Raw genomic sequence first — 26,301 nt, 5'->3', positions numbered from 1 at the left:
TAAGCAGTAGCCACCACTTATTACATGGCATAAAATCAGGGAATGTGTTTCTAGACGGGGCCTTAGGAGCATTCTGAAAAGAAAATGGACATTTATAAAGTAACTTCTCTGTGTTAGAAAGGTCCCAAAGAAGTAAATAAGAGACCAGCACCCAGCCACGGGTCTCTCTCACCCACAGCCCTGTCATTTTCACCTCGCCCCACCCTCGTGCACATACGTGTGCATTCTGCCCTGGTGACAAGAGCCTCAATCTCCAAGCTCCACACACATAACTTCAGGACGGCCAACACCACACACAATGCCAAGACCGCCCTCGAAGAAAGTGAGGGACAGCTCTGCGAGCTTTCAACCCAGACCACGACCCTGCTCACCTGACTGCCAACATCAAGAAAGACTCTTTGTTCCGTCCTTCCTGCAAACACTTCCCATGTCCACAACGCATTAGCTCTAACAAAGAGGAACAAGACAGAAAGACCAGAGTCTCCTTGGATGATCAGTATGAATGAAAATCACTTTAAAAACAACATGATTAATGAAAGGGCTGACTGAAAAACCTCATCTTAAGACTCAGGCTCTTTCACCTTTCAAAAAACTCAACTTAGATAAATTATTTAATTAGAGATAATGAAATACGGAAAATGACAAAAAGAGAAGTTCTTGTTGATTCACCATTGCCTCACAGGTAAAAGCTCGCCTAGAGAAACCTAATTTAAGTTATAATATATTTTCAATTTGTATATCAGAATAAGACTGCCAAGAAAATTCTATTTTCCTAACAATTCTGTAGATGCATATTTTGACTCTGATCACCACCAGCGCATAATTTCTAAACAGCTTTATGTACCATGATAGTTCAGTGTCCTGTATGGAGACCAATGAACGCAAAGAATAATTTAATTAATACATTAGATGCCAGTTTAGGTTAAAAAAAAAGTGACGGAAATAAAACCCTCTGAAGAGTACATTTCTCTAGGAAATCTTATAAACAAAACATATATTTTTGCACTAACAGAAGGTGAAGAAGGCCTGGAATCATAGCAAAATACAAGAACATGGACTGACAGTGAGATGCTTTTATTAAACAAGTAATTATAAACCTGAAATGCATAAGTAGTAATCTCCATAGATACAATATACGAGTCAGTCCTCCCAGAGAGGAAGCCCCTGGTGGACCCTCACCAGGGTGGCCAGATCAGCTCCAGGTACACAGCACAGCACAGCCCTGGGCATGAACGCCGCAGTCCCTGCACGGGGACAAAGGCCAGCAGGGGCAGAATAAGAGGGAAAATGACAGCGTACTTAGCACTTAAACTGCCTCCTTTTTGCACAATGGGTATGTTCTCTTATCAACAGTTCCTACCCACCAAAATACACACACACACACACACACACACACACACACACACCTATACAGCAGCAAAAACCCAGGACATGAGGGAAACACTGTTCTACTCCAGAGAGATGCAAACAAGAGACCACTATCCTCTGAAAAGGTGGAAGTTGCCAATATGGAGGCATTACTAGAATAAAAAATCTTAATTCACAGAACATGTTGGGTAACTTAAAACTTAAGGATTAAGAAGAACTAAAAAACCACTTCAACGTTTAGCAGATAACTACTTGCATGTAAAATTCCTCTTTTGTTTTCCTGTGTATTGTAAAATCATACAGCATGATTTTAGAATATGATCTGATATAAAAACCATGTTTTCCATCAGAGCAAAAGAGAAAAAATGGAAGCAGATAAACTCTTCTGAAGACAAGGCGCTCATCAGTGGAAGACTGCCCGCAACAGCAGAGCCGTGCCCTGCACCTCCTAGCCCCCCAAAGCCCAGAGCGCACCAGCCCGCAGGGCGCCAGGTGACTGCCCAGGCAAAAGGCCCGCTCCCACCCTCGGCCCCAGGGCCCACCCTCTAAGTTTATGACTCCAGGAAAAACAGGAGACGCTGACAAAGACTAGGATTAAAACAAGGTCAGAAGCAAGGGGCCTCAAAGGTGCTGGAAACTGATGAACACTTGGGTTTTCATCTAGAGGTAAAACAATCTGATACAACACAGGCCAGCTACTTATCAACATTCTGAATGACAACGAATGGAGGTGAGAAAAAACAGATTTGGTCTATCAAAAATTTTCTTATGAAATTTGAAACACTTCCATCTTCAGCATACAAGCTAAGAAACAAAAGCAGTGGAAACCTGATTAACGGGCTAAGGACGAGGTGCCCCTAATTCAGTAAGGCAAATGACTCCACACTCCTTGCACTTCCTAGTGGTCCTGCTTCCCTGGAGGTGCTGAGAATCTGAGGCCCTTTACTTTTCCTACAGGATTCCCAGGTGGCACTAGCAGTAAAGAACTCGCCTGCCAACGCAGGAGACATAAGAGACATGGGTTGGACATCTTTCCCTGGGTTGGAAAGATCCCCTAGAGGAGGGAATGGCAACGCACGCCGGTATTCTTGTTTGGAGAGTATCATGGACAGAGGAGCCTGGTGGGCTACAGTCCATGGGGTCACACAGACTCAGACACGACTGAAGCGACTTAGCATGCACGCACTTTTCCTACTATAAATAATGTGTGGTTAATTCATTACAATTAAAGCAAAAGATGGGCGTACCTTCTGTAGTAAGTAAAGACTACACAGCAGGGTTAAGAAAGTAAAGACTACACGCCAGGGTTAAGAAAGCACCAGGTGGCTCAGTGGTAAAGAATCGCCTGCAATGAAGACAACGCAAGTTCAATCCCTGGGTCAGGAAGATCCCCTGGAGAAGGAAATGACAACCCATTCCAGTATTCCTGCCTGGGAAACTTCATGGACAAAAGAGCCTGGCCGGCTACACAGCCCATGGGGTCGCAGAGTTGGACATGACTGAGTGACTGAACAGCATCAGCATTCTACTGGGTTGACAGGAGGATCTCCTGCAGCGGGGTCTATCTGCATCCTGTCTGCTCCCTTTAAGCGCTGGGATTATCCAGACTGCAAAGGCAGGCTGCAGCTGCTGTGCCTCACTACAGACGCGCCAAGACGGGCACCGAGCTAAGGTGAGGAGGGGAGCGAGGTGTGCCCCGCTTCTGAAGCAGGCCATGGGAAGATCCCCCATGATTTCACGTTAGGGTTCTGTCGATCCCCTCTTTCCTCAAACAGGGATGGGGGGATGGAGCAACCAGCCTGAACTGGAAGACAGGGAAATGGTGTTTGGGACAAAGCTGCTTCAAAGCAACACACACTGCCCCCTCCCCACCCACTGACACTCACTGAATCTAAAGCTACACGCAATAGATTATCTGTTCTGTGGTAAAGGAAATTTAATTTTTAAAACAAAATTGAGGATTGTACTATAAAGTATCTACAAAAAGAGGTTAAAAATTCTACAAAACTCCTAAATCAGGACTTTAGGAATTGTCACACTGATTTTCCACTAAGATTCAAGAGATCTGAAGCAGGGGTCCCAGCGGGAAGCAGCATCTCAAGGACCCTCCCACAGCACTTCAGGGGACAAGGGCTGCCCATGGGACTGCAGAGGGTGACCTGACCTCCCCTTCACAGACTCTCTGGGAGCTGGGACACACTCAAAGAAACACAGAGTCCAAGAGGCCCTGGTGACCTCGTCAACTTACCCCGCCTGACAACTTAATCACCCTGACCTTGGAGCTGACGTGCGGCCCGTCTCCACCGCCGCTGTTGGCCCGGTGCATGACAGTCCTTTTGGTGCCAGGCTTGGCCTCCGGGGGCCGGCCCTGGAGGGATGCAGCTCGAGCGGTCTGCGAGGGGGGCGGCGGGCCCTCCCCGTCGGCGGGCTTTACCTGCAGGACTTTGTGCTGAGCTGGACTCTGAGGTATGGTTCTGGCCTGTCTCAAGTGTTTCAGTGGTTTCATCTGTTGTCCTGGATACTGTGTGTGAGCACCAGACGGCACAAACCCCGATGCTTTGGGTGGAACGTTTGCAATGGCCGCATCCTGGTTTTTCACCAGGAGTCTGTTTTTCACGTTGGGTCTGACCGGAGGCCCCGGGAAGGGGAGCAGCGGGTTACCGTTGGCGGGCGGCAGGGCGGGCGTCTGCTCGGTGGGTGCGGCGGGGGCGGGCGGGGCGCAGAGCTGCTGCTGCTGGGCCAGCCTCTCGAGCAGCTCCTTCTTCCGGGCGCCCGCCTGCTGCTGCCGCCGCAGCTCTTTCTGCTTCAGGATCTCCTCTCGCAGGCGCTTCTGCTCCTCTATCTTCAGGCGGTACAGCCGCGTCTCCTCATCTTCATCAGGAGACTGCAACCAGAAACACACGTGCTTTACTCTGGAGTACGAGGCAAGCTACAGTTCCAGTCTGTTTCAACAAACTTAAGAAAAGGCACTTTCTAAAAACCCTTTAATTCAGGATCTGAAAGAAACCATTCAAATCTGCCTATAGACTTTAAGTGGAACTCCTTCCCCGGGGGAGGGAAAAAAAAAATTTACACAGCTAAAGCTAATTTGGAAAATCTTATCAGAATATTAAAAATGAAATAATGTAAATTTCCACTCATTTACAACTTTAAATCAATTAAACTATTCATTTATGGTATCAAAATATGTTTGAAATGGAAACTGCAACAGCAGGGAGGCCCTGCTGTCACACAGGCTTTATCTGGCTCTTCTCTGACGAACCAACAAAAGGTGGGGTGTAAATGACCTGAAAGGGCCTGATTAGAACTATTGATTTTTTGTACAGAATTTTCAGTCTGATCTCAAACTCATTTGTCACAGAATAATTGCTTATAATGAACAGCCAAGTCAATCTCTCTGACCTTGAACTCATGCACTCTCCTCAGAATCAAAATGCTGCCAATTGCAGTATTGGAATATTAATGGTATATAAGGGATGCCTTTAATATGCCAGCCTCAAACCATTCTATCAAAAGAATCTTTATATAAAGTCCAATAATTTTCAAAAAAAAAAAAAAAAAGGCATTCAGAGAGGAAACTTTATTAGAAGTTAAGCATTTTTAAAATTGTAATAATTTTCTTTCAAAAAGTCATAGATATCATCACTCACAGACCCTTTCCAAGAGAATGTAATAGGGTTTAATCTACCCAGAATTCACTGTTAACAAATAAGCCTTACGAGTTTGGAATTAAGAGACCAAAGCTTCCCTCATAGCTCACTCGGTAAAGAATTTGCCTGCACTGCAAGAAACCCGGGTTTGATCCCTGGGTTGGGAAGATCCCCTGGAAAAGGGAATAGCAACCCACTCCAGTATTCTTGCTTGGAGAATCCCATGGACAGAGGAGCCTGGCAGGCTACAGTTCCATGGGGCTGCAAGAATCAGACACGACTTAGCAACTAAACCACCACCATAAGACTAAAACATCGCTGAAGAGTTGCCTGGTGCCCCAGGGCCCACGCACTGGACCTACAAGACACAGAGCCAGGGCCTCACTCCCTGCATCTCAGGAGCAGCTCTGACAACTCAGTCATCTAACGTCAAACAGCAAATCTGAAGCTAGAGGAGGGCTACACGGAGCTGGAAGTGACACCAGGGGAAGAGAGGAAACCAGAGGTTCAAAAAGCCCAAGAGCCAGGCTGTTTTGGGGCAGCAGTAACAGGAGCAGAGGGCCACTATTTCAGAGGCAGGAAGCTAACACCCGCTCGGGTTTTTCCCCACGGAATCGAACAACAGTTAAAGTATGTTCAAGAATAGAGGTAGAAATATTTCAAAATAGACCTGTCCTTTATTATGTCATTATCAACTGTGTGAATATAAGAGAAATCACATTTCACATTTACCTAAGCAAAATAAATAGAAGACTTTAAAAAGAAAAAAAAAAAAAAACCACCACACAAAAAACTGTACTCCTGGTTCCACTCCACTTACACTGTGGCCACCTGCAAGTTCCATTTCATGCACAAGTGCCCGTTCTCCTCTAGAGAAGACGTCTTCAGAAGCCTGCTTGAACCAACTACTATGGAAGGGACGGACAGATGTGGCCAACACTATGCCTAAAAGGCCACGCTTCTCATTTTGGCCACTGTCATTATAAAAGTGTACGTGACCTCACTTTTCTGAGCCAGATCCGTTTATACATGAGTTAGGAACTACCTACATAAACTAAAAGCAAGATAAAAACTGTCAGCAAAGATTTCTAAATTATCCCAGTCCACTTTGTAAATCTACATTATTCTTTCATATATTGATTTTAAAACCATAACGCCACCCCTGTTCTAATCAGATGTTTTTAAATGTTAACTCAGTATTTTTACCTTATACTTACACTTCTGATTTAGAAGTATCACCTTAACAGCTGCTACAGTAACTTATTAGAAGACAGTCTAATAAGACACGACCTGCTTGCGTCCTTACCTGAGGAAACTCTTTGCGCCGCTCCTCTTTTATACATTAAGGTGCTACACGGCACTTATTTCTCACATTCTAACACTACTACAGAACCAGCATGACTTTCACATACAGGTCTTCTGCCGCCTCTCTGACACATACGCCCAACAGCGTGGGACACGTGAGCTAACAGGCTCAGAGCTGCTCTGCTGGTGACGGCAGCAGGCTCTTCAGGGGTGTGCCCTGGCCTGCACCACACTGAACACCCAGGCTTTGTGAGAGCTGCATCGCACTGGGGGAGACAGCGCCCAGCCTCCGCGTCTGTAACTCTAGGGGGAGCCCAGAGGGGACCCCAACTGCAGGGAAGCAGTAGACAAGCGCACTCAACACCTGGACAGGAGACCAATGGACAGAAGGGGCTCGTCCAAGGAATAAGCTAATAAATTTTTACTAATGTAAAGAAATTTTCTAAAAATTTTAAGCTTCGTGACTAATACTGTATTAATACTGAGCTGCCTCTAAGCAAAACACAACCAAGCAGTCAAAACTATATCAAATAACATCTCAATTTGAAATCACACAGAATACTGACTTTCATTTTTATTTATTCTTACATATGTATACCTACTTTGAAGTCAGCAATAATATAGACAATTCCAAACAAAATACGCCCACCCCCAACTTACCTAAAGGTCCAAAGAAAAACTGGTCCTATGTTCTGGTAGTTCACAGTGTAAAAGCAGAACAAGTCGCAGGAACGGAAGAGTGTGTGTCAGGGGTCAGCTAACTCAGGCCATGAGCCACACTCGGCCCAGCACCGGACTCTTCACACAGAGAGCTCACAGCACACAGCCATGCCCGCCCATGTAGGAGCTGTCTACAACCGCTTCTGTGCTAAACCTGCAGAGCTGAGCCATTCTGAGCGACCATCCGGACTGTAAAGCCCGAAATATTTATCATCTGGGCCTTTTAGACAAGTAGTCTGCTAAGATTCCTGATATACAAGGATTCTGCAACATAGAACTGCAACTATATAAATATATAAACACAATCTAAGACAGGGCCAGTGAGAATGAAACTATCTTCTATGAATATGGTGGTTAGGTTACAAGGAGGAGCCGGTGAAAACAAAGTGGGAAGATTCTGGGAAGAACACACTGGATGCTAAGTGTGTTCTAAGCAGGTCAGAAGTACTTACCTTTTACCTAAGAAGTACGGGTTGATTATAAGATCTCCCTGTTTGAGACGAAGTATTGTTTTTAATTAAAAAGAAAAAAAAAAAAAAAGCCCCACCTCTGGTTCTGTCTTTGCTTCCTCTTTAGGCTGACCCACGGGGCTAAGTGGCTTGACTCTCCCTTCAGTCTTCCCCTGCGCGTTCCTGGGCCCCACCCCGGGCCTCGAGGGCGGAGACGTGCTCATGATGGGTTTCACTTGAGCGGCAGGTGTGGAGGAGCAGCGACTGGTACTCATCTCTATAACATGAGATGGCGCGATCGGTAATTCACGCAAATTACTATTTCTCGGAGCAGTTGGCTGCATTTGTTGCATTGGTCGCTTGGTTACATTCTGAGAAGTAGTGTTCTGTCACAAGAAGAAAGAAATTGTAATTACAACTGGAAACTCAGGAGAAGAAACTGGGCACATTAGATTAATTCTGACTGAGTAAGTGACTTCTCTTTTGGGAGGCAGACACTGTCCCATTGGTAAACATTTTCCTCCTACATAAATGTCTCTTGCTCTGTGTAGCAGCATACCCTACAGCTAAGCCCTGGGGCTGGGAAAGGCATCATGCCGGCAGGCGGACAGCTTCCTCTTTATGGACATTACACCAGATGACTGCAGCAGGTGCCTTACAGGACTGGGACAGTTTTAACAGAATCAACAGAGCAACAGGGACCCTCCTGCATGAGGAGTCAGCTGGGTCACTGGCACCCCAGTACTGACCACGGTGCCAGTACTGTGGACCCCCACGGTCAACAGGCCCCCAAATTCCGGGTAGAACAAGGAACAAAGCATTAAGCTAGTGCCCTAAAAAACTACACTCTGGAGGAGAAAGAGGCCCAAAGGTTTCATCAGAGAGGACACGTCAGTCATGTTCGTTCTCTGGATTCGCAACAGACCCCACACCTGGAGGAGCGTGCGGATCTGTGAGAGGCCAGGAGGGAGTGCCCCAAGCGGCACAGCTCAAGGCTGGGGGCACCGTCTGCCACTAACCCTGTACGGTGAAGTCCAGGGGACAAGGCACCCTCTTTCCAGACCTAGAAATTCTTTCCATTTCTCATATCACTTTAGTCTCAATGTCACTCAAAGAAAAACACAGCGTTGCTTCCCTGGCGGTTCAGACAGTAAAGAATCCACCTTCAATGGAAGCAACCTGGGTTCGATCCCTGAGTGGGGAAGATCCCCTGGAGAAGCAAACGGCAACCCGCTCCAGTGTTCTTGCCTGGAAAATCTCATGGACAGAGGAGCCTGCTGGGCTACAGTCCACGGGGTCACAGAGAGTCGGACATGACTGAAGTGATTTAGCATGTGTGCATCTAATGGGGGACAAGATAGTAATGATGACTAATCTTTGAATTTCAAAGCAACACGCATCTTCTAGCCTCTCTCAATGCCCGACAAGCCAGACATCTGCTGACAGCACTTGAATCAGTGCGGCTCCCCCACGATTAAGCTCCACGAAGGCAGGAAATGTGTCTCTTTTGTGCACTGCTCTATTGCCAGGAACTAGAGTAACGCCTGACAACAAAAGATATTCAATAAATTCTTTCTGAATTCGCTCACATCTGCATTAGTTGCCCAAGGAGTTAGAGACAATCTTGGTACCAAGTAATAAACCACTGGCAAAGGTAGGATGACTATCACCCAAGAATATTTTCTAAAGTTATGTGTCAATCAATAACCTCATCTATCACCACAGAAACAGGCAGATACACCAAAGTCCTGTGCCAGAACAGGTGGCCCCGGAGCCGGCCGAGGACACGGGACACTTACGTGCCGCAGCCCCGGGCGCTGGGGGCACGGCATCCGGCTGCTGCTGGGCTGAGGCTGGGCCGCCGGCATGTGAGGCCTGAACTGGGGCTGGGCCACGGGCATCAGCGGCGGGGGCGGCACGGAGAGGTGATGGTGGTGCTGCTGCGGCTGGTGCGGAGGCTGGTGCGGCGGGGGCGGCTGCAGCGGCGGCTGCAGCGGGGGCTGCAGCGGGGGCTGCGGCTGCGGCTGTGGCTGGTGTGGCGGGGGCAGCGGGGGGTGCAGCGGCCCCTTCCAGGCAGAAGAGAGAGAGGACAGTTTACCACCTGTGAACTACTCACCTTCCAGTGCAGCCACTTCCCTAAAAACCCCAACACCAGAAGGAACTTCAAGTGGCACTAAAATTCCATTTTAGATTGGTTGATGAAGGTGAATGATACCTTAAAGGCAGTAATAAGCCAAAAGCTACTCTCTGGCATTTTACATTTGCTCTAAACCCTCAAATTCTGAAATTCCAGGAATGTATCCTAAGGAAACAACTAAGAAGGAAGGAAACACAGCCTCAAGGATGTGGCAACACTCTTTCTAAACACCCAAGTACTGAAAGCAATCAATGAGTGCCTGAGCCAGGACCAGCAAGGTAATGTCAACCTGTGCAGTAGTGAAAGATACTCCACCACCACGAGAGATGGCAATAAGGAGCTAACAGGGGAAAGAAAGCATCACGAGGATGCAAGCACCGGAAGACTGAGAAATGTGTCACCCCAACGCCAGGGGTAACTGTTTCTAGATGGTGGAACCAAAGTGAACCCATGCCTGTGGTGGTAAAATAGAGGAGTCCTAATCACTGGTCCACCAAGGAATTCCCAAATTATATTTTTTTAATAAAATAATTTAGGAAGAAAAATTTCATCTTACTTTAACATCTTAAGAAATAACCATTTACCTGTTTTTATTTTAGGTACATATTCTATGTGGTTTCTATATAACTGGTTCAAGCATATCATCATCACACACCTTAACAGTAAACTTAAAACATGAGATGAAACATTCTGGGTAAGAGCAGACTCCAGCAGCTGATGAAAAAACCCACCAGCAGAGGGCACTCAAATCTCTCAAATAATGAGGCAGCAGCAACCGGTTTCTCCCCACTACACACTGGAGGAACGTGATCTGACAAAGAAGCTGACTTCCTGTTAACCTTCTGAGAATCTCGCAGTGATAAGCGAAGGTATTATCAAAACATGTCCTAATTTTATTAGTAGTATATAGAACATCCTTTACAAAATCTTAACACTGAATTTTTTCATTTCCCCCAAAAATGACAATCACTACGTCCATTTTTCCTATGGTTAAGAAAATAAGCAATATTAAGAAAGCTGTCTTAATCAAGAGTACATTAAGTTTAACACCCTTGTTCTTTAAACACTCTCCACATCTCAGTAGACTAGAATGAAAATGTGGAGCTTGTCCTTCGGATTCTGAAACACAAGTCACTCACCTGCAGACTGGGCTGCGTGTGGGTGGGCAGGAAGGGCTGTCCGGGGCCCGGCAGGAAGGGCTGGCGAGGAGGGATGAAGGGCCTCGTGGCTGCGGACCCCGGCTGGCTGAAGTGCAGGAGCCCCACTGGCCCTGGCGGCTGGAGGGCTGGCCTCACAGGCCTCTCTCTGGGGAACACAGGCTGCTGCCCCTGCTGACTGAACGCTGGGCCGGGCTGGGTGAAGGGCAAGGGACTGGGCGTGGGCACAGGGTGACCACTGCTGAGGAGTGTGGGAGGAGGTGGCGGTGGGGGGGGACTTCGTTGCTCCAGGAAGAGATGGCTCGGGAACCTTGGCTCACCTGAAACTGAAGGGAGTTGCAACATTAACTACCTCTAGTTACACAGAACACCCTGCAGACATCAGCTTTATGTCCTACTAAGGACAAAAGTTAACCAGTGGTGATTGGGGGCGAGTGTCTGAAAAGAATTCTATATTTTGCTTATGTGTTTCTAGAATTGCTTCCTTAGTTATTTTCTACAGATGATGTCCTCCTTCATGTGAGATCTTCACATTTCAGATACCATTAATGTCCAATTTTAGCATCTGAAATGACAGGCAGGGCTATGGTACAAGCACCTGACACCTAACAAATCCCCGACCGGGAGCTGAGCAGGGTTTAAAGCATAAACACGGTCAGGCACATAGCCCCACACGGCTCTGCTCCTGTCCTCCACACCCTCCTTTACCTCCCAAGAAGAAAGGGTCTCGCTCCTGGGGTGGGGGCGGGGCCCTCCACTGGTCCTGAAGAGGAAGCCGAGGGGGCTGGCTGAAGTTGTTGGGGACGGGGCCAGGCGTGTGCTGCGGGAACTCCGGAGGGCCCTAAAGAACAACGGGAAAACAGGATGGAAGGCGGGGAAATAAACAGTAATGTTCAGAAAGGTCTATGTGTTTTCAGTTTTCCTCTGAAAACATCAAGTAACTGATCTCCTGCAGCCCCATCCCCATCTATATATATAACCTCATATTACAAAAAAGGTGCATTCTGTATATCTCTGCCATAATTAAACAGTCAACCATCAAAATGCAACACCTAAAAATTAATTCAATGTTTGCACAGTACTACAGAACCAGCAGAATATTATTTTTAAGCTTACTGAAATCCACACAATTATTGACCTTCTTGCCCATTATCTAAAAGACTAAATGTCTACTTCCAGCGTTCCTGACATTTATCTTCTCAAATGTGCTATTCTTTGCTACCTTTCTGACACAACCATAAGCCACAGCTATTACTTCAAAAGAAAAAGAAACTGAATGTGTACTGTAACAAAAATCAGCCATCTCTGATGAAACAGAAAATGTGAAAATGTTTAAGAAACCACATTATTACAAAAGAAATACTACAGTCAGATTCCACTGGCTAAATAATTCTAAACTCTTGCAGATTACCGTTTTTCAAGAACAACATATTACCAGTAGAACTTTACCAAAAAAACAAAAACTAAAATTACTTCTTTTTCAGCCAGTATTTTTATAATAACTTTAAGTGAAATATCATCTATAAAAATTTTGAATCACTATATTGTACACCCAGAACTAATATTGTAAATCAACTATATCTCGATTCTTAAAAAGTCATTTTTCAGTTGGTTTTTCAAGTATTTACGGAGAGTTTTAAAAAACTACATTTACTTAAGAAAGCCCCACATTTTTTCCTTATTTTTCCAGAAATTCATTAATTATATATACTATCATCAAAATAATTTTCATTTAATAGCACTTCATTAAGTATTTCTCAACTTTAAAAAAAATCACATTTCCCATAAACTTGAAATTCTAAAGATTTTCCTGTCTTTTTATTACTAATACAACTAGCTAGTCTTTCTAAATGTGGCATTATATTACAATGTTGAAAACACTTTTGCAAACTACACTTGCTTTCCTTCTCTCTTTAAACAACTGCTCTATCCATAGTGTTTTAAGGATAATGCCAAACGAACACCATCACAAACCTGTAAGACCATTGGCTATATGACATCAACAAAATTTTATTTAGACACAAACATCACTTCATAAAAAGACACAGAGACATGTGGTCAGAAAGTCGCAAAGATGAAATTCTTGTAATCTGTGTCTATGTGGGTGAAAGTTAGGACATTCTCACCTTACAGTGTTTGACACCTGACATAAGGGAACAAACATCACTTCTCACTCTAGATAAAGGCATCAATTAAGATACAACTGAAGCAATAAATATCAGGAAGTGACAAATGTCAGATCTATAACTGAGAACACATAACCATATAAACTCAGACGAAATCATCACATCTTTGTGCCCCTAGTAAAAGCATATATTTCTGTCACAATGTCAATTTGAAACCTCACTAACGAGGTGCTGTGATATGGATGCTCTCCCACACTTACTATTTCGCACCAATGCAGTGTGTGCTAGGAGAGCCTGTTTCTAACAGCACCAGCTGCCTACACGATCTGATTAAACCCGCACTGGGGGTTTCGACGGGCTTGCCTTCTCGTCTCCACTGCCACTCCTTCCCCATTTTAAAGCAACTTGTATTTTTGTGTGCAATGAAATATGTATTGATGCATTTACATGGATATTTTGTCAAGTAACTTAAAAAGAACAATTATTAATAAAGTATTTATGAAATACAACACTAGTATCCTGTCTATAGTTTTACAGACCTTCTTCCTCACATGTAAATGTATTTAAAAACTTTCTGGATGATAACATATTAGCAATCAAGGTCCAATCTTTTTTTTAAATGCTTAAATCATTTTTCTTGGAGCGGCCAAGAAAATAAAATTTAAAATTGTCTGCCCTCTGTTTTATGGCAAGGTTTGACTGGTCATGCTGCCTCCAATCTGTGCAACGTGATACAGAAATTAGCAATGCTCACCTAAGTAAAACCGGGGTTCAACTATACAGCTTGCTTCCTCAAGCTATTATGGAGTATACTTGCCTGTCCCTCCTCTGGAAGAGGGAACACCAAGACAGAGTTTCCAAGAGCCCAACACAGAAGGGACAGATAAGAGACATTAACTATACCACAGCATAAAACAAGGTACTGGATGTAAAATGTAACAGAAATCACTAAAATTTAAAGCCTTATAAAAATGAAACACATGCACTTTTCATGAGGTTTTAGCTTACAAATAGTAAAATATTAACACATACCTGAAGACAAGTAAAAAACATTTTCAACCTTCACAGCATCCTAAGAAATGTTAGCTCCCTTCAGATAACTGAGCTGGGATCACGTATAAGCCGGTGTGTGTGGCCTGCATCAGGTCACCAGGGCAGGGTCTGCCTGGATGCAGGTCTGGCGGGGCAGACAGCACCATGAGAGGCCTTCAGGAAAGCCACGTGGGTGTGGAAGTGCCATCGTTGGCAGGGGGACTGCTGTGCCAGGAAACGCCCTCACTCGGGCCGGCCCACCCGTGTGCTGAGAAGGGGGCGTGAGACGCCTGGGCTGGACCCGAGGGGCTTCCTGGGGCTGTCACTGGGACCTGGGGTCAATGCCCTGCCTCCCCAGCTGGTCTGACAGCCCCGAGGGCGCGTGGTGGGAGAGCTGGGCACCACGTGAGGCCCACCGGAGTCGGCACCAAGGCTCGCGTCTGGGCGCCGTCACAAGAGGGAGAGAGAACCCCCCCTCCTTCCCAGCACTCCCAGCGCACTCCCGCCGTGCAGCGGCGGTGGACGCAGAGATCCGGCCACAGAGATCCACACAGGGGTCAAGTCACTCTGTGAAGCCGACATGAGCACCTGCTTCGCAGGCAGGACGGGCGGGGGACCGGACGTGAGGGCCTCGGCCTCACTGCCCCAGCTCCCACACTGCCCGTCGGGCCCCGTGCGGAGCCCTGCCCGCCTGAGCTCACCAATGCATGGTGAGAGGGGAGGGATGTGCCCTGCTTCACAGCCAAGGAAATCCAATCAAGTGACACCATTCTATTTTATTTTTTAATCATAGCTTTCAGCACCCAAGAAAAACAAGTTAAAATGCAGTAGGCGAAGTTTCAACGCATATAAGTCATCAAAATGACTGAATCTGGGGATTCTAAAAATGACACTTTCCCAACTCAGACATGAAAATCACAGTTTATAATTTTTATGGAAAACATGAATTCTGGAAACCATCGCATTCTGTACAAACGTCCACATCCTGATTTCTTCAGGAAAACGTTCACTCTGTGCTTCTGTTTAAGCCAAAATGTGAGCCCTGTCATAAGCCCCCGATTCAGAAACTTCCTTTTCCCTGTCCCTCCTTCATTCTCCTGCAATGGTCTGTCCTGGGGCCGCACTGTTCCAGGAGACACTGTGTGCACCTGGGCCAAGGCAGGCCCCCAAGCTCGCGTCCCCACAGACCCCCCAGCACTGCTGGGTGGAGCTCTATACACACCTCGTCAGACCCCCTCTAAGCTTCCACTTTCTCTTGACCAGCCCAGCAGCGTCCCTCACAGCTTCCCTGCTCCTGGCCAGCCCTCCCACTGCCCGGGATACTCTCCCATCCTCCCACCCCTCGGGATTCCTCCTCAGCTGCACCTCCATCCAGAGAATTTTCTGCCATGAATCATGTGCTCAAGGCTAACTTTTAGCAGCAGTCTACCTGTTAGAAATTTTCATTCTCATTCTGTTACTGCGTTTGGCCAGTTTTCACATAAAAAATAGGAACAATATGCTGAACTACAACAGCAGCTGGAACTATTACACTACTGATTTGCTGACAAGCTTTCAATCTGAACTACAGTTAGCACACTTCAGGACTCACAACTCATTAGCTGTATCAGTCACTGTTATGCTAGTGAGTTGACAAAAGAGGACAGAGAGACGGTATCAGAAAGAAGAACGGGAAGAGTAAAAAGCATTCTCTGACAAACAGAGACAGTTCTGTAAGGCTATTTCCACTCACCCCCTCAGTGCTGTTTCGGGTGAATCACTGGAAAGCAGCATCACGCATGGGAACTTAGTATTACTAACTTAAAACTCTCACCGGTCCCCACAAGAAGTAAGACAAAGCTTAACTTCCATTGTTCAGAAGCACTGTTCTCAGAGCCCCTCGTCCAGGGCTTCCCGCACCCCACCCAGCCCAGCTCACTTCACACGAGGTCTGCGTGCTGCCGGCTGTACCGTCAACACCAGGAAGGCGGAACTCAGCCCCACATGCCGAAGAATCACTCCAGAGCTGCCACCTCTGTCTCCGCTCAGCTCCCCAGAGGCCAGCAGTGGTGGATTCTGTCTTGCTTCCCTGATTCTGCTCACAGTTCAGAGAAGCTTGAAGAAGTTCCTAACTTTTCTGTCCTGACAATGAAGTCCCAATACTTCATACCACTTCTCTTATCAGGCTCACATCATGCTGGGAAAACACTCAGGCTTCCTCGAACATCTGCAGTTATTTATAAATTCTGCATTTTGTTTATAAATGCATCTTAGAGCCACAAGCCTCACCCCTGCAGATGAAGCTCTGAACGCACTGGTCATGTGGCTGCTGCAACAGGGCTTTTATAGCCTTCTCTCTCCTTCCGTCACACAGGTCCTTTCAAGTCCACCCAAGACAGGTTCTCTCACGACGGATTAGGCAAAGTGTTGGTGGACACACACACTGGCTTTCCCCACTGTAAGTTAGCAGGAAGCTTGCTACTTTTTGACTTTCACTTTGCAGAGGTGGAGATCAGGGCACACATGCTCTCCTCAACCCCTTCAGCCTTTCTTAAAAGGAAGCAGTTACAGAGTTACAAGAATGAGCTCAGAGGAGACTGATGTGGCTAGTTTTCACAAAAAATTTCAAGCTGCCTGAGGGTCTCTAAGCACTTTCAGATTTCCTGGGAGATTATTTTGAATATTTCTAACTTCAAAGGACAACTCTTGATATCAAACTGAACATACACTGGGTCGTAAACCTGGCCCCCCGGAATCCTCAGACTGTGATTCCCATGCCCCTCCCTCTCACTGACCAGCCCTGCGCTGGCAGCGCACACAGGAGCACTCAGGGCTCTTCAGCAGTGACACGGGACAAGGCCCCCAGTCCTTTCTGCGTCAGTCCTGTCACCCGGAGCTTTGACTCCCAACGATCCTCAGCCCAGAGCATCCGTGACGGAGACAGCGGACTCCAGTGCCGGGCTGACAGGCTCGGCCTGTGTCTTCCAGCCCCCCCACTACCATCACACTCACAGCCCAGCACCCACCGTCAAACCGCTCTGGGCCTTGGTTTCCGCATCTGCAGGACAGGGGGAAGACGAAGTACATGCAAGCACTCAGGAGTACCCAGCAAGCAGCAAAAAGCTCATCATGCCCGTCGTTTCCACCCTTCCATGGCACTTCTACAGACAGCGCTCCACCATGAACAAACGCATTCGAGTTGTATTAGCTTATTACAAATATAGTTAATAGTCACAGTGTGCTGTGCTGAGTCGCTCAGTCGTGCCAGACTCTTTGTGGCCCCGTGGACTGCAGCCCGCCAGGGTCCTCTGTCCATGGGATTTCCCAGGCAAGAACACTGGACTGGGTTGCCGTTTCCTCCCCCAGGGACTCTCTCTGACCAGGGAGGGAACTTCCGTCTCCTGCACTGACAGGCGGGCCCCTCCCAGGCGCTGAACCACCCGGCAAGAAGCTCAAGGGGTGAGTTTCCCTCTAACGTGAGGGAAGCCGGGCCCACAGCCCATCGAGAACGCCGCAGCACACCGAACACCCATTGCCAGGAAGCACAGTCAGGGGACGGCTGAGAGCCTCAGCAAGGGGAGAAAGGCAGGCAGAACATGCTGGCCGAGGAGCCAGCAAGCGGCCCCAAAGTTCCTGAGCCTGGTGGATCCGGAGCACAGACAGGGCAGTCAGAACAGAGAGCCAAGACCGCCAGCCCCTGCACCTCCAACCTAACTTCAGGAGAGAAACGTGCTGTGACCTGCACATAATGATGTAATACGGTTAGAGAGAAGGTGACATGAACCTGGAGATGCACATCCTCACCCTGCAACCACCTCCCTACGGTTAGAGAAGAAGGCCCTTCCCTGCAGAAAGAGACGGAGGCGGGAGGTGGGTGGGTACTCTCCAACACGGCTGTGAAGGAGCACGGCCCAGGCCAGCGTCCTCCTCCTGGCTGCAGAGCCGACGGAGAACCATGCCCCTGGAAGACACATGACAATCCTAGAGCCACACGGCCCTGCGACCACGTTCTGGCAAATGATGCGTGAGCACAGGTGATGGGGCCGGCTGCAGGCCCGCTCAGTCAAAGACAACCTCCCACGGATAACCCTCCCTCTCTCCCCACCTGCTGGTGCTGGAGAGAGACCCAGGGGCCAGAGGAAGATGCCCAGAGGGGGACCTGAGTGAGAAAGGGGCCTCCCGAGGTGAGCCACCGAGGGCTCAGGGCTGTGGAGTCAGCCCACTCCAGCTGACGCTCCCATGCTGGGCACTCCGGGGCCACCCTGGCAGATGGTGGAGTCACCGAGGATTGCCGGCCATAGCCACACACTCCTCCCAGGATGGACAACTCAGGTCGGACTCACACTGCACAGCCCCACCCCTGGAGGTCAGGCCAGGGCGGGGGTCTCTGACCCGAAACCATGTCAGCCTGGCTGCACCGCTCCTGTGCTGCACCCCTGTGCCCTTCCCAGCCCCCCGCCCCCCAGGCTCTGCTGCCCACGCTACAGAGAGCTCTGTCATGAAGCTCTTCTGAACGTTCACCCACCCTGCACAGAACACGAGGCGGGAACACACGGGAGCCGGGCCTCACCCCAGGGACAGACACGGACACTCAGCCACGATGCTGCCGACTGCTGGCTGTGAACAACAAGGGCACGGGCTTCCGCTCTTAACCCCTTCTCTGTCTCACTGTCTCACAGTCACGTACGGGTATGTAATCGAGGGAGAGCGTGTGCATGCTTTAGTGTCAGGAAAAATAGTAAGTACTAAAGGCAAAAGTCAGACAGCCATGGAGATTCCACTGCCGGCCTGAACGGGCGAAACAAATTAGTGGTGCTTATCTGATCAACCTGAGAAACTGATAAAAGGAGAGAAGGCCACAGATGCGATCTACAGCTTAGAAAGAAACAGCTGACTCAAGCTGAGTAAACAAGGAAATCTCTGCCTTTGGAAGAGGCTCAACAGAGTAACAATGGAAAGGGGTTATGTGGGCTTAACCTTGAAACTAAGGGACACTGGCAAGGTGTGGGAGCCTAGGACAGCCAGTGGGGGCAGCGGGTGCCAGGTAAGGTCATGGCAGGTCACACACAGGCCCCAAAGGAGAGGAAGCCACCCTGAGGAGGACAAACGAGGGAGGCCAACCCTGGACAGGGCCAGCTTAACGATAAACGAGTTGTGTCCGCAGGAAGAAGCCCATTTTCAGGACGACAAACGCCTGCAGGAGAGCCAGGTGGAAGCAGAATTGGGAAGAAGAGATGATTCAGAAAGAAAGACAACGGCTGATACTCGACACACACCACAGTGACAAAGGCTCCCTCTCTGGCGATGTCAGCCGGCGCTGGACAGGAGGGAGAGAGGAGCTGGGAAGACATGCAGGCCCCTAACTGCCTCCATTCGCCTCAAAAGGGCCACAGAACTGGAGTCTGGATATCTAAACAGAAACGTTTTCAGCTCAGAGGTCCCAAAAGCTGCTGACTGTCACCAGTATCGGCTTTATAAAATACTTTAACAAATAGGTACCATTAAGCTCACAATGCCATTTTTCCCTATTTTCTGTTCTGTTTTGAACATACATGTCACTTTCTTTTTCTCTATTTATACAACTTAAATTCTGGCCATGAATTTTATCCATGTGGAAAAGCCTGTGAGTTGCTTCCCTAGTATAAATTCTCACCTCTCGCTCAGTAACAGAAGGACAACAGGGTGCCCAGCTACAAGATCACCAGACCCGCCTCGAGACAAGACAAGCTGGCTGCTGGGTGGGGCAGCCTGAGGGGATACAAGTCTTTGACGCCTGCCCCTTCTCCTCTTTCAGCCTGAAACTTGGGTAGGGGAAAAAATGACAACACAGAACTGGTAACAACAGAGGTAACAATAAAGAACTGCTACACCAACCCAGAAGAACTTTCTCTTTTATGCAAAAAATATGACACCAGGTTTGCTAAGTCACTATTAACTGAGTTGTCTGTTACATGCAGCTTCATTCACATCCTGGCTGATAAATCTAGTACCAACTGTGTTTTTCATAAATATAGCAGAACCAATCACTTTTCCTTTAAGGGATGAAGAAACTCAGGTTTACAGCATTAAATTGAATTAGCCAAAGTTACACTGTCAACGGCAGAAAGCGAAGAGGAACTAAAGAACCTCCTGATGAAGGTGAAAGAGGAGAGTGAAAAGCTGGTTTAAAACTCAACATTCAAAAAATGAAGATCATGGTCATGGCATCCAGTCCCATCACTTCATGGCAAATAGATGGGGAAACAGTGACAGACTTCATTTTCTTGGACTCCAAAATCACTGTGGACGGTGACTGCAGCCACAAAAGTAAAAGACGCTTACTCCTTGGGAAAAAAAACTATGACCAACCTAGACAGCATATTAAAAAGCAGAGACATTACTTTGCCCACAAAGGTCTGTATAGTCAAAGCTGTGGTTTTTCCAGTAGTCCTGTATGGATGTGAGAGTTGGACTATAAAGAAAGCTGAGTGCTAAAGAACTGATGCCTTTGAACTGTGGTGCTGGAGAAGACTCGAGAGTCCCCTGGACTACAAGGAGATCAAACTAGTCAATGCTAAAGGAAATCAGTCCTGAATATTCACTGGAAGGACTAATAATGAAGCTGAAGCTCCATTACTTTGGCCACGTGATGCCAAGAGCCAGCTCACTAGAAAAGACCCTGATGCTGGGAAAGACTGAGGGCAAGAGAAAGGGATGACAGGATGAGATGGTTGGATGGCATCACCAACTCAACGGACATGAGTTTGAGCAAGCTCCAGGAGATGGTGAAGGACAGGGAAGCCTGGCTTGCTGCAGTCCATGGGGTCACAGTCAGACACAACTGAGCAAATGAATAACACCACCACGGTCAATAAATATGACATGAGCCCACATTGTCAGACTCATGGCTTAAAAGTGCTTTCTCCTCTCACACACTGCTTCTCCTGGGACCCATCCCTTGGATACCATGGTTCCCAAGGCGGGCATTCTCTTGATGTGAATATTCATTCACTAATGTCTATCATTTCACAAGTAAAAAGGATAATAAATTCTCTCTAGCAAATGCAGAATTATTTTAAGACTGTTAAGGAGTTGTAAATACCTCACTTAACAGAATTTCTAGTACTACTGTCATTTGACCGACTGAAAGAAAAAGCTACCTTAATCTTTTCAAATAACTGCTCTGTTTTGCTTTCTCTTATATCCCTCCAAAAGTCCAAGGTAAGAAATTATCATTCTCCCTCATATAATTCTTATACAAATTGTACTTCCTTTTTGCATCTCTTGTTAATTATATGATGTTATCTACATTAATCCTATTCAGGAAGAACTGATAACTTCGGTTACAAAAAAAAAAAAAGATGAAAACTTTGCATAAATTGCTTAGCACAAAGTTAATCATATAATGCAAAGAATAAAGAGGTTCTAACAGCTATTATGTGACTTATCAGCTTCCCTGAAAGGGTCAGTTGGTATATTTTAGTAAGACTAATTGAATACCTTAACAATGTCATTGAAACTTCATGAATCTTTCAATAAATTACAGCCTGCTGCTACATCGTGTTTTCATTTATTAATCTCACTTAAAATGCAAAGAACTATATAAGAAACCAACAGATACTAAATAATGCCTCTCAGTTAATTCTGATTAAATGGGTTAAATGCAAGCAACAGAGACCACTGGTGACCCCCAACACAATTAAAATTAGAGCCCACTGTCACAATGTTAATCCTCTTATTTCAGTATTTGCCATAGATTTCTTTTTTCTTTCAGGTTATACCTTGTTTAAATGTCTACATTCATTTTCCTAGAAGGTACTCGCTTATTTGCAGATGCATTCTAAACATTCTGAAGCACCATATCCCTAACAGCCAGCCCGAGGTTTCCTATTGGGGTGAGGGGCCTCCACAGGAACTTATATGAGCCATGGTAACATTATTGGTTCAAGCAGGAGCAGGCACCACAAGTTACAACACAGTTATAACTTCAGTACAAAATACTGCTGCTGAGGAACCTACTAAAGACTATTTGCTACTTTTTCTCATAAAATGAAAAACTCTTTATCCCTGCATCTCACCCCTGCTTTACTCTGTCTTAACAAGCTCACCCAACGACAGGCCCTACCATACATAGTACACCCTCCACTGCAGCACTCCTGACAAGTACAATCTCATATATTATGGTTATGATTCAACTTACCAGATGCAATTATTTTTCTCTGGTTTACTGAGGTGTGTTTTAATATTTACAGAGAAAAGGAGAAGGTTCAGCACGATCAAGAGACTCAGACTGACCTGGTTCCAATCCTAGCTCCTGCACCAGTTATGTGAACTTGAGCCTTTTACCCTTTCCAAGACTCAGTTTCTCTATCTGTAAAGTGGAGAAAATGATACCCTCTTAAGGTTGGGGAATGCAAGCTTTGCGCAAAATCTGGAATGCTGTAATTACTGAACGATACTCTCCCTTGTCCACTGACCGACCGGTCACTAGTACGTGCCCCAGGAAGACGGTATTGCCTCATTGAATCAAGGAGCACAGCAGCAGGAGCAGCTCCATGGACTGAAAGCATGCAGTCTCATCTGAATGTACCTGCCATATGGCTCACAACCTGCCCTCCTAACTACCCAGTGTGGCCAGAGAAAATTCAAATGGCCAAAGAGCAACTGGGCAGACTAACGGGGGTACATCTGCACAGCGGAATACTGTTGGTCCATACGAAAGGACAGCCCCTGGCTGTTGTGACTGAAGGGTAAACGAGTCTCAAACGCACTGCGCTGCGTGCAGGAAGCAAGACCCACAGTGAAGCCAGGCATGTGATTCCATTCATCCACATTCTCAGGAGGAGAAGCCAGATGAGGGTCAGCCAGGGGTTGGGCTGGGAGAGGGCTGTCTACAAGGGGCGGCACACGATGTCGTCTGGGGAGACGGAACTGCTGTCAATGGCAGTGATGGCACTCCCGTGTGTAGCTGTGAAAGGTCAGACTGTGCATCAAAAGGACTAAATTTTACAAGTTTAAAAAAAAAAAAAAAAAACTCTATCTTTTCTAAGGAGCACTTTCATGTACTTTAAAATAAGGTCACTTTTGAAATTTATCTGAAAAGAACTATGGCTCTTCAAGGACTCCAGGAAAAATAACATTAATTTAAAAAATGGTATGCTTTGCAGGACAAATCAGTAAAAATAGGACAGAGATTTCCTTTGCACAGAAGTCATTCTAAGACCTTGAAAATTTGTGCTATTGTATTTCATTGGCTGAATTATTAAATCACAGATAGGCAAGTCATACTCAAAGCTTAAGTCTACTCTACAAAGGAACTACATATCTCAGAGGATTTATGGAAGGTATTCAACTCAATGTTACAGTCTTACTTAGCCCAAAACTAAATAAAATAGTGTATCACACTTTAACAGTGCAGTTTTTACACTGAGACTTAATGGCTTGACTTGGCGATCTCTGGGTATTCCTGCGGGATTCCCAGGTCGCGCAGTGCAGGAGATGTAAGAGATGAGGGTTCAATCCTTGCTTCGGGAAGACCCTCTGGAGAAGGAAATGGCACCCCACTGTGGTAGTCTTGCCTGGGAAATCGCATGGACAGAGGAGCCTGGCGGGCTAGTCCATGGGGTCACAAGGAGTTCAGACTGAGCACACCTGAGTATTCCCTGCCTTCGAGTTATGGGTGTGGACTCCCATCACCATCTCTTCACCCAACACACACAATGCACGCTGACAGGACACCAAGTCAAGTCAATGGGGCACTCAGTTTTATAGCCACCATATTTAATAGCTGTTACCACAGTGCTAAGCTGCTCCTGTTACTGCTGCAGATGGGAATTCACTGATATGATTAAATTTGATGGTATGATAATGTATGGTAATCATGATTAATCATAAACCCACTAGCAAATGGAGAATGTTGGGTATTATGTCACCTGCATTTTAAAATGCATTCTCGCACTGCAAGCCTGACAATGTCTGACAGCGGGAAGAGTCTCCTCCCACAGCTGCCTGCTACTACTCACAGATCTGATCAGAGAAAATGCCCATCATGACTTCCCCATCTTAAGTGCTAATAATTACAGGGCACTGAAGGCAAGTTGTAAAAACAGTGAGGGTTCAAAAGACTTCTTTTTCCTAGATGGAATAAAGTCTGGATTCACATCTGCAAGGGCTGTAATCAGAAAGAAATGTAATTTGATACAGCAGTCTCATCAAACATGATTTGCATGAAACGCCATATAAAATACACCCAGAAGTGTCAATCACCACCACCTGATACCAGGCCCCCTGTTCCATGGAAACACAGCGCAGTCAGACCTACCTGTGAGGTGCTGTAATCACACAGGAGACACAAATCGAAACCTCAGGTATCAGGTCTACCTCACAAAGGAACCACTAAGACGACTAATTCACACTCCACATGCTAGTCCTTCCTAAACATAACTTACTTTTAATTTAACCAAAGATCTCTAGGAAATTATTCAGCAGCCAAATTACTCACTATTTAACTAGCTACCCTGAAATACCAGCACTGACAGAAACACCAATGCAAAATGAACGACTGAATAGGTTTTAAAATACCCTGGGTCAAGAATCTTCACAATGTGAGTTACTTAAAATTTATCCGTATGCTTTATCTGACACTGAAAACAAACTACATTAGCAAAATCTCAAAGCAACACTTTTGAAAATATTAATCAACACTTCAGTGTTACTTTTTTTTTTTTATAATTTATTTATTTATTTTTTCAGTGGGTTTTGTCATACATCAGTGTTACTTTTTTAAGTGGACAAACTTTTAAAAATAAATCTGAGGACAAATACATAAATGGATAGCCATACTTATGGATAAGGAAAAGACTTAAAACTTTAACAACAAAAACATCAGAAACAGCCTCTGTGGAAAGAGAAATCTATTAAACTAATGTGTAAAACAAAGACAATGGAACTCAAAGCAGAATTCTAGTAGGCACAAAAACAGAAGCCTACTTGCAGAAAGGTAAACCAGTCTCCCCAGCGCCACTCCCTTGCAAAAACAAAACAAAAGAGAAAACCACCAGTGTCCTGTGAAATTCCACTCAAAGGCCCTGGCAGGAAAGGAAATGCTTCTGGAGTGGACTGGGGGATGGTAGGTGGCTGGATGGCAGGACTGGACAGAACAGAAGGAGCTGAAATGGAGGAGGGACCGACAGGCTCTCTGAATTCCTGAGCACATGCTTTCTTCCTGTGTCTGTCCGCGCTTGTAAGCAGTTATTATTTCTAAGGTACATTTTACATTCAGCAGATGAATATTCTGATATGAAAGTAAGCATGAAAAAGATTCATTCTCTGATGTGTGCTATCAACTGAGATATATTATAGCTTAAAAAAAGACTCACAATTCTGATCTGAAAAATAAAATATTTCTGGGAATAAAAGCTTAAGTGAGAAGAAAGCACTAATGGCTATATCTGTAACTAAAATTAAATACGTGAATCTAATTTTTAGACAGAAACCCAAATTACAAAGCACTTCACTAAATTCCATAAGTGAAGGAATGAAGGAAAAATCCCATCTGGACGCTGAGACTAACATGACAAAAGAAGTGCCAGCTCACTGCTGAGAGCTTAAGTAGTAATTTCTAAAATGATCAAAAGTAAGGAATCCTTCTCTTATGATATTACTTTGACATTCAAATCTTTGTTTTTAGAAAATGTTTATTCAATTCTATAAATAAAATTCATTAACAGGAAGTTAAAATATTAGTAGTGCTACATTAAGCATAGCTGTGTGTGCTCACTCAGTCATGTCCAACTCCTCGACCTCACGGGCTGTAGCTCGCCAGGCCCCTAGAGTTCTCCGTAATTGCTTAATCATAAGACTGGAGATATTATCACTTACTATAGTTTCTAGGCACACTAGTTCTAAATTGAGAATTCTCAAATTTTTACAAAATTGTCCAACAAAAAAGACTATTAAGAAAGTAAAGTTGAGGACTTCCCTGGTGGCCCAGGAGTTAAAACTCCCCCTGCCAATGCAGGGGATGTGGGCTCGATCCCTGGTCTGGGAAGATCCCACAAGCCACAGGGAAGCCCATATGCCACAACGAGTGAGCCCCTGCTCTAGAGCCTGAGGCCACAACTACGGAGCCTGCATGCTGCAACTACTAATCCCATGTGCCCAGAGCTCGCGCTACGAAACAAGAGAAGCCACTGCAACGAGAAGCCTCTCCTCACCGCAACTAGAGAATGCCTGTGCGTACCATCAAAGACCCAGCACAGCCAAAAACAAGTATTTTTAAGAACAAAAGAAAGTAAAGTGTACTAGTGTTGAGAGATAAGAGAAGGAATACCTTCACATTAATACCAGCTGTATCCTAATCCCGTTAAAATCTGAAAACCTAGAGCTACTTGCAACTAC

General features: G+C 46.0%; 1 protein-coding gene across 7 annotated transcripts in view; it reads right to left on the bottom strand.

Annotated features, from left to right (window-relative positions):
* RBM33 (RNA binding motif protein 33) overlaps positions 1–26,301 on the bottom strand; it is a 109,966-nt gene that overhangs the window by 24,730 nt on the left and 58,935 nt on the right. For all 7 annotated transcript variants that reach the window (XM_043873260.1, XM_043873255.1, XM_043873256.1 and 4 more), the window contains 5 exons: positions 11,495–11,627; positions 10,769–11,112; positions 9,292–9,558; positions 7,591–7,878; positions 3,617–4,252 (listed from right to left, as the gene is read on the bottom strand). In XM_043873260.1, the coding sequence (XP_043729195.1) occupies positions 3,617–4,252; positions 7,591–7,878; positions 9,292–9,558; positions 10,769–11,112; positions 11,495–11,627 (1,668 nt within the window). The remainder of the gene's footprint in view (positions 1–3,616; positions 4,253–7,590; positions 7,879–9,291; positions 9,559–10,768; positions 11,113–11,494; positions 11,628–26,301) is intronic.

The sequence above is a fragment of the Cervus elaphus genome, chromosome 18, assembly GCF_910594005.1.
Source record: "Cervus elaphus chromosome 18, mCerEla1.1, whole genome shotgun sequence".
Taxonomy (NCBI): domain Eukaryota; kingdom Metazoa; phylum Chordata; class Mammalia; order Artiodactyla; family Cervidae; genus Cervus; species Cervus elaphus.
The sequence above is the reverse complement of the archived record's forward strand: the minus strand, read 5'-3'. Positions and strand labels throughout refer to the sequence as shown.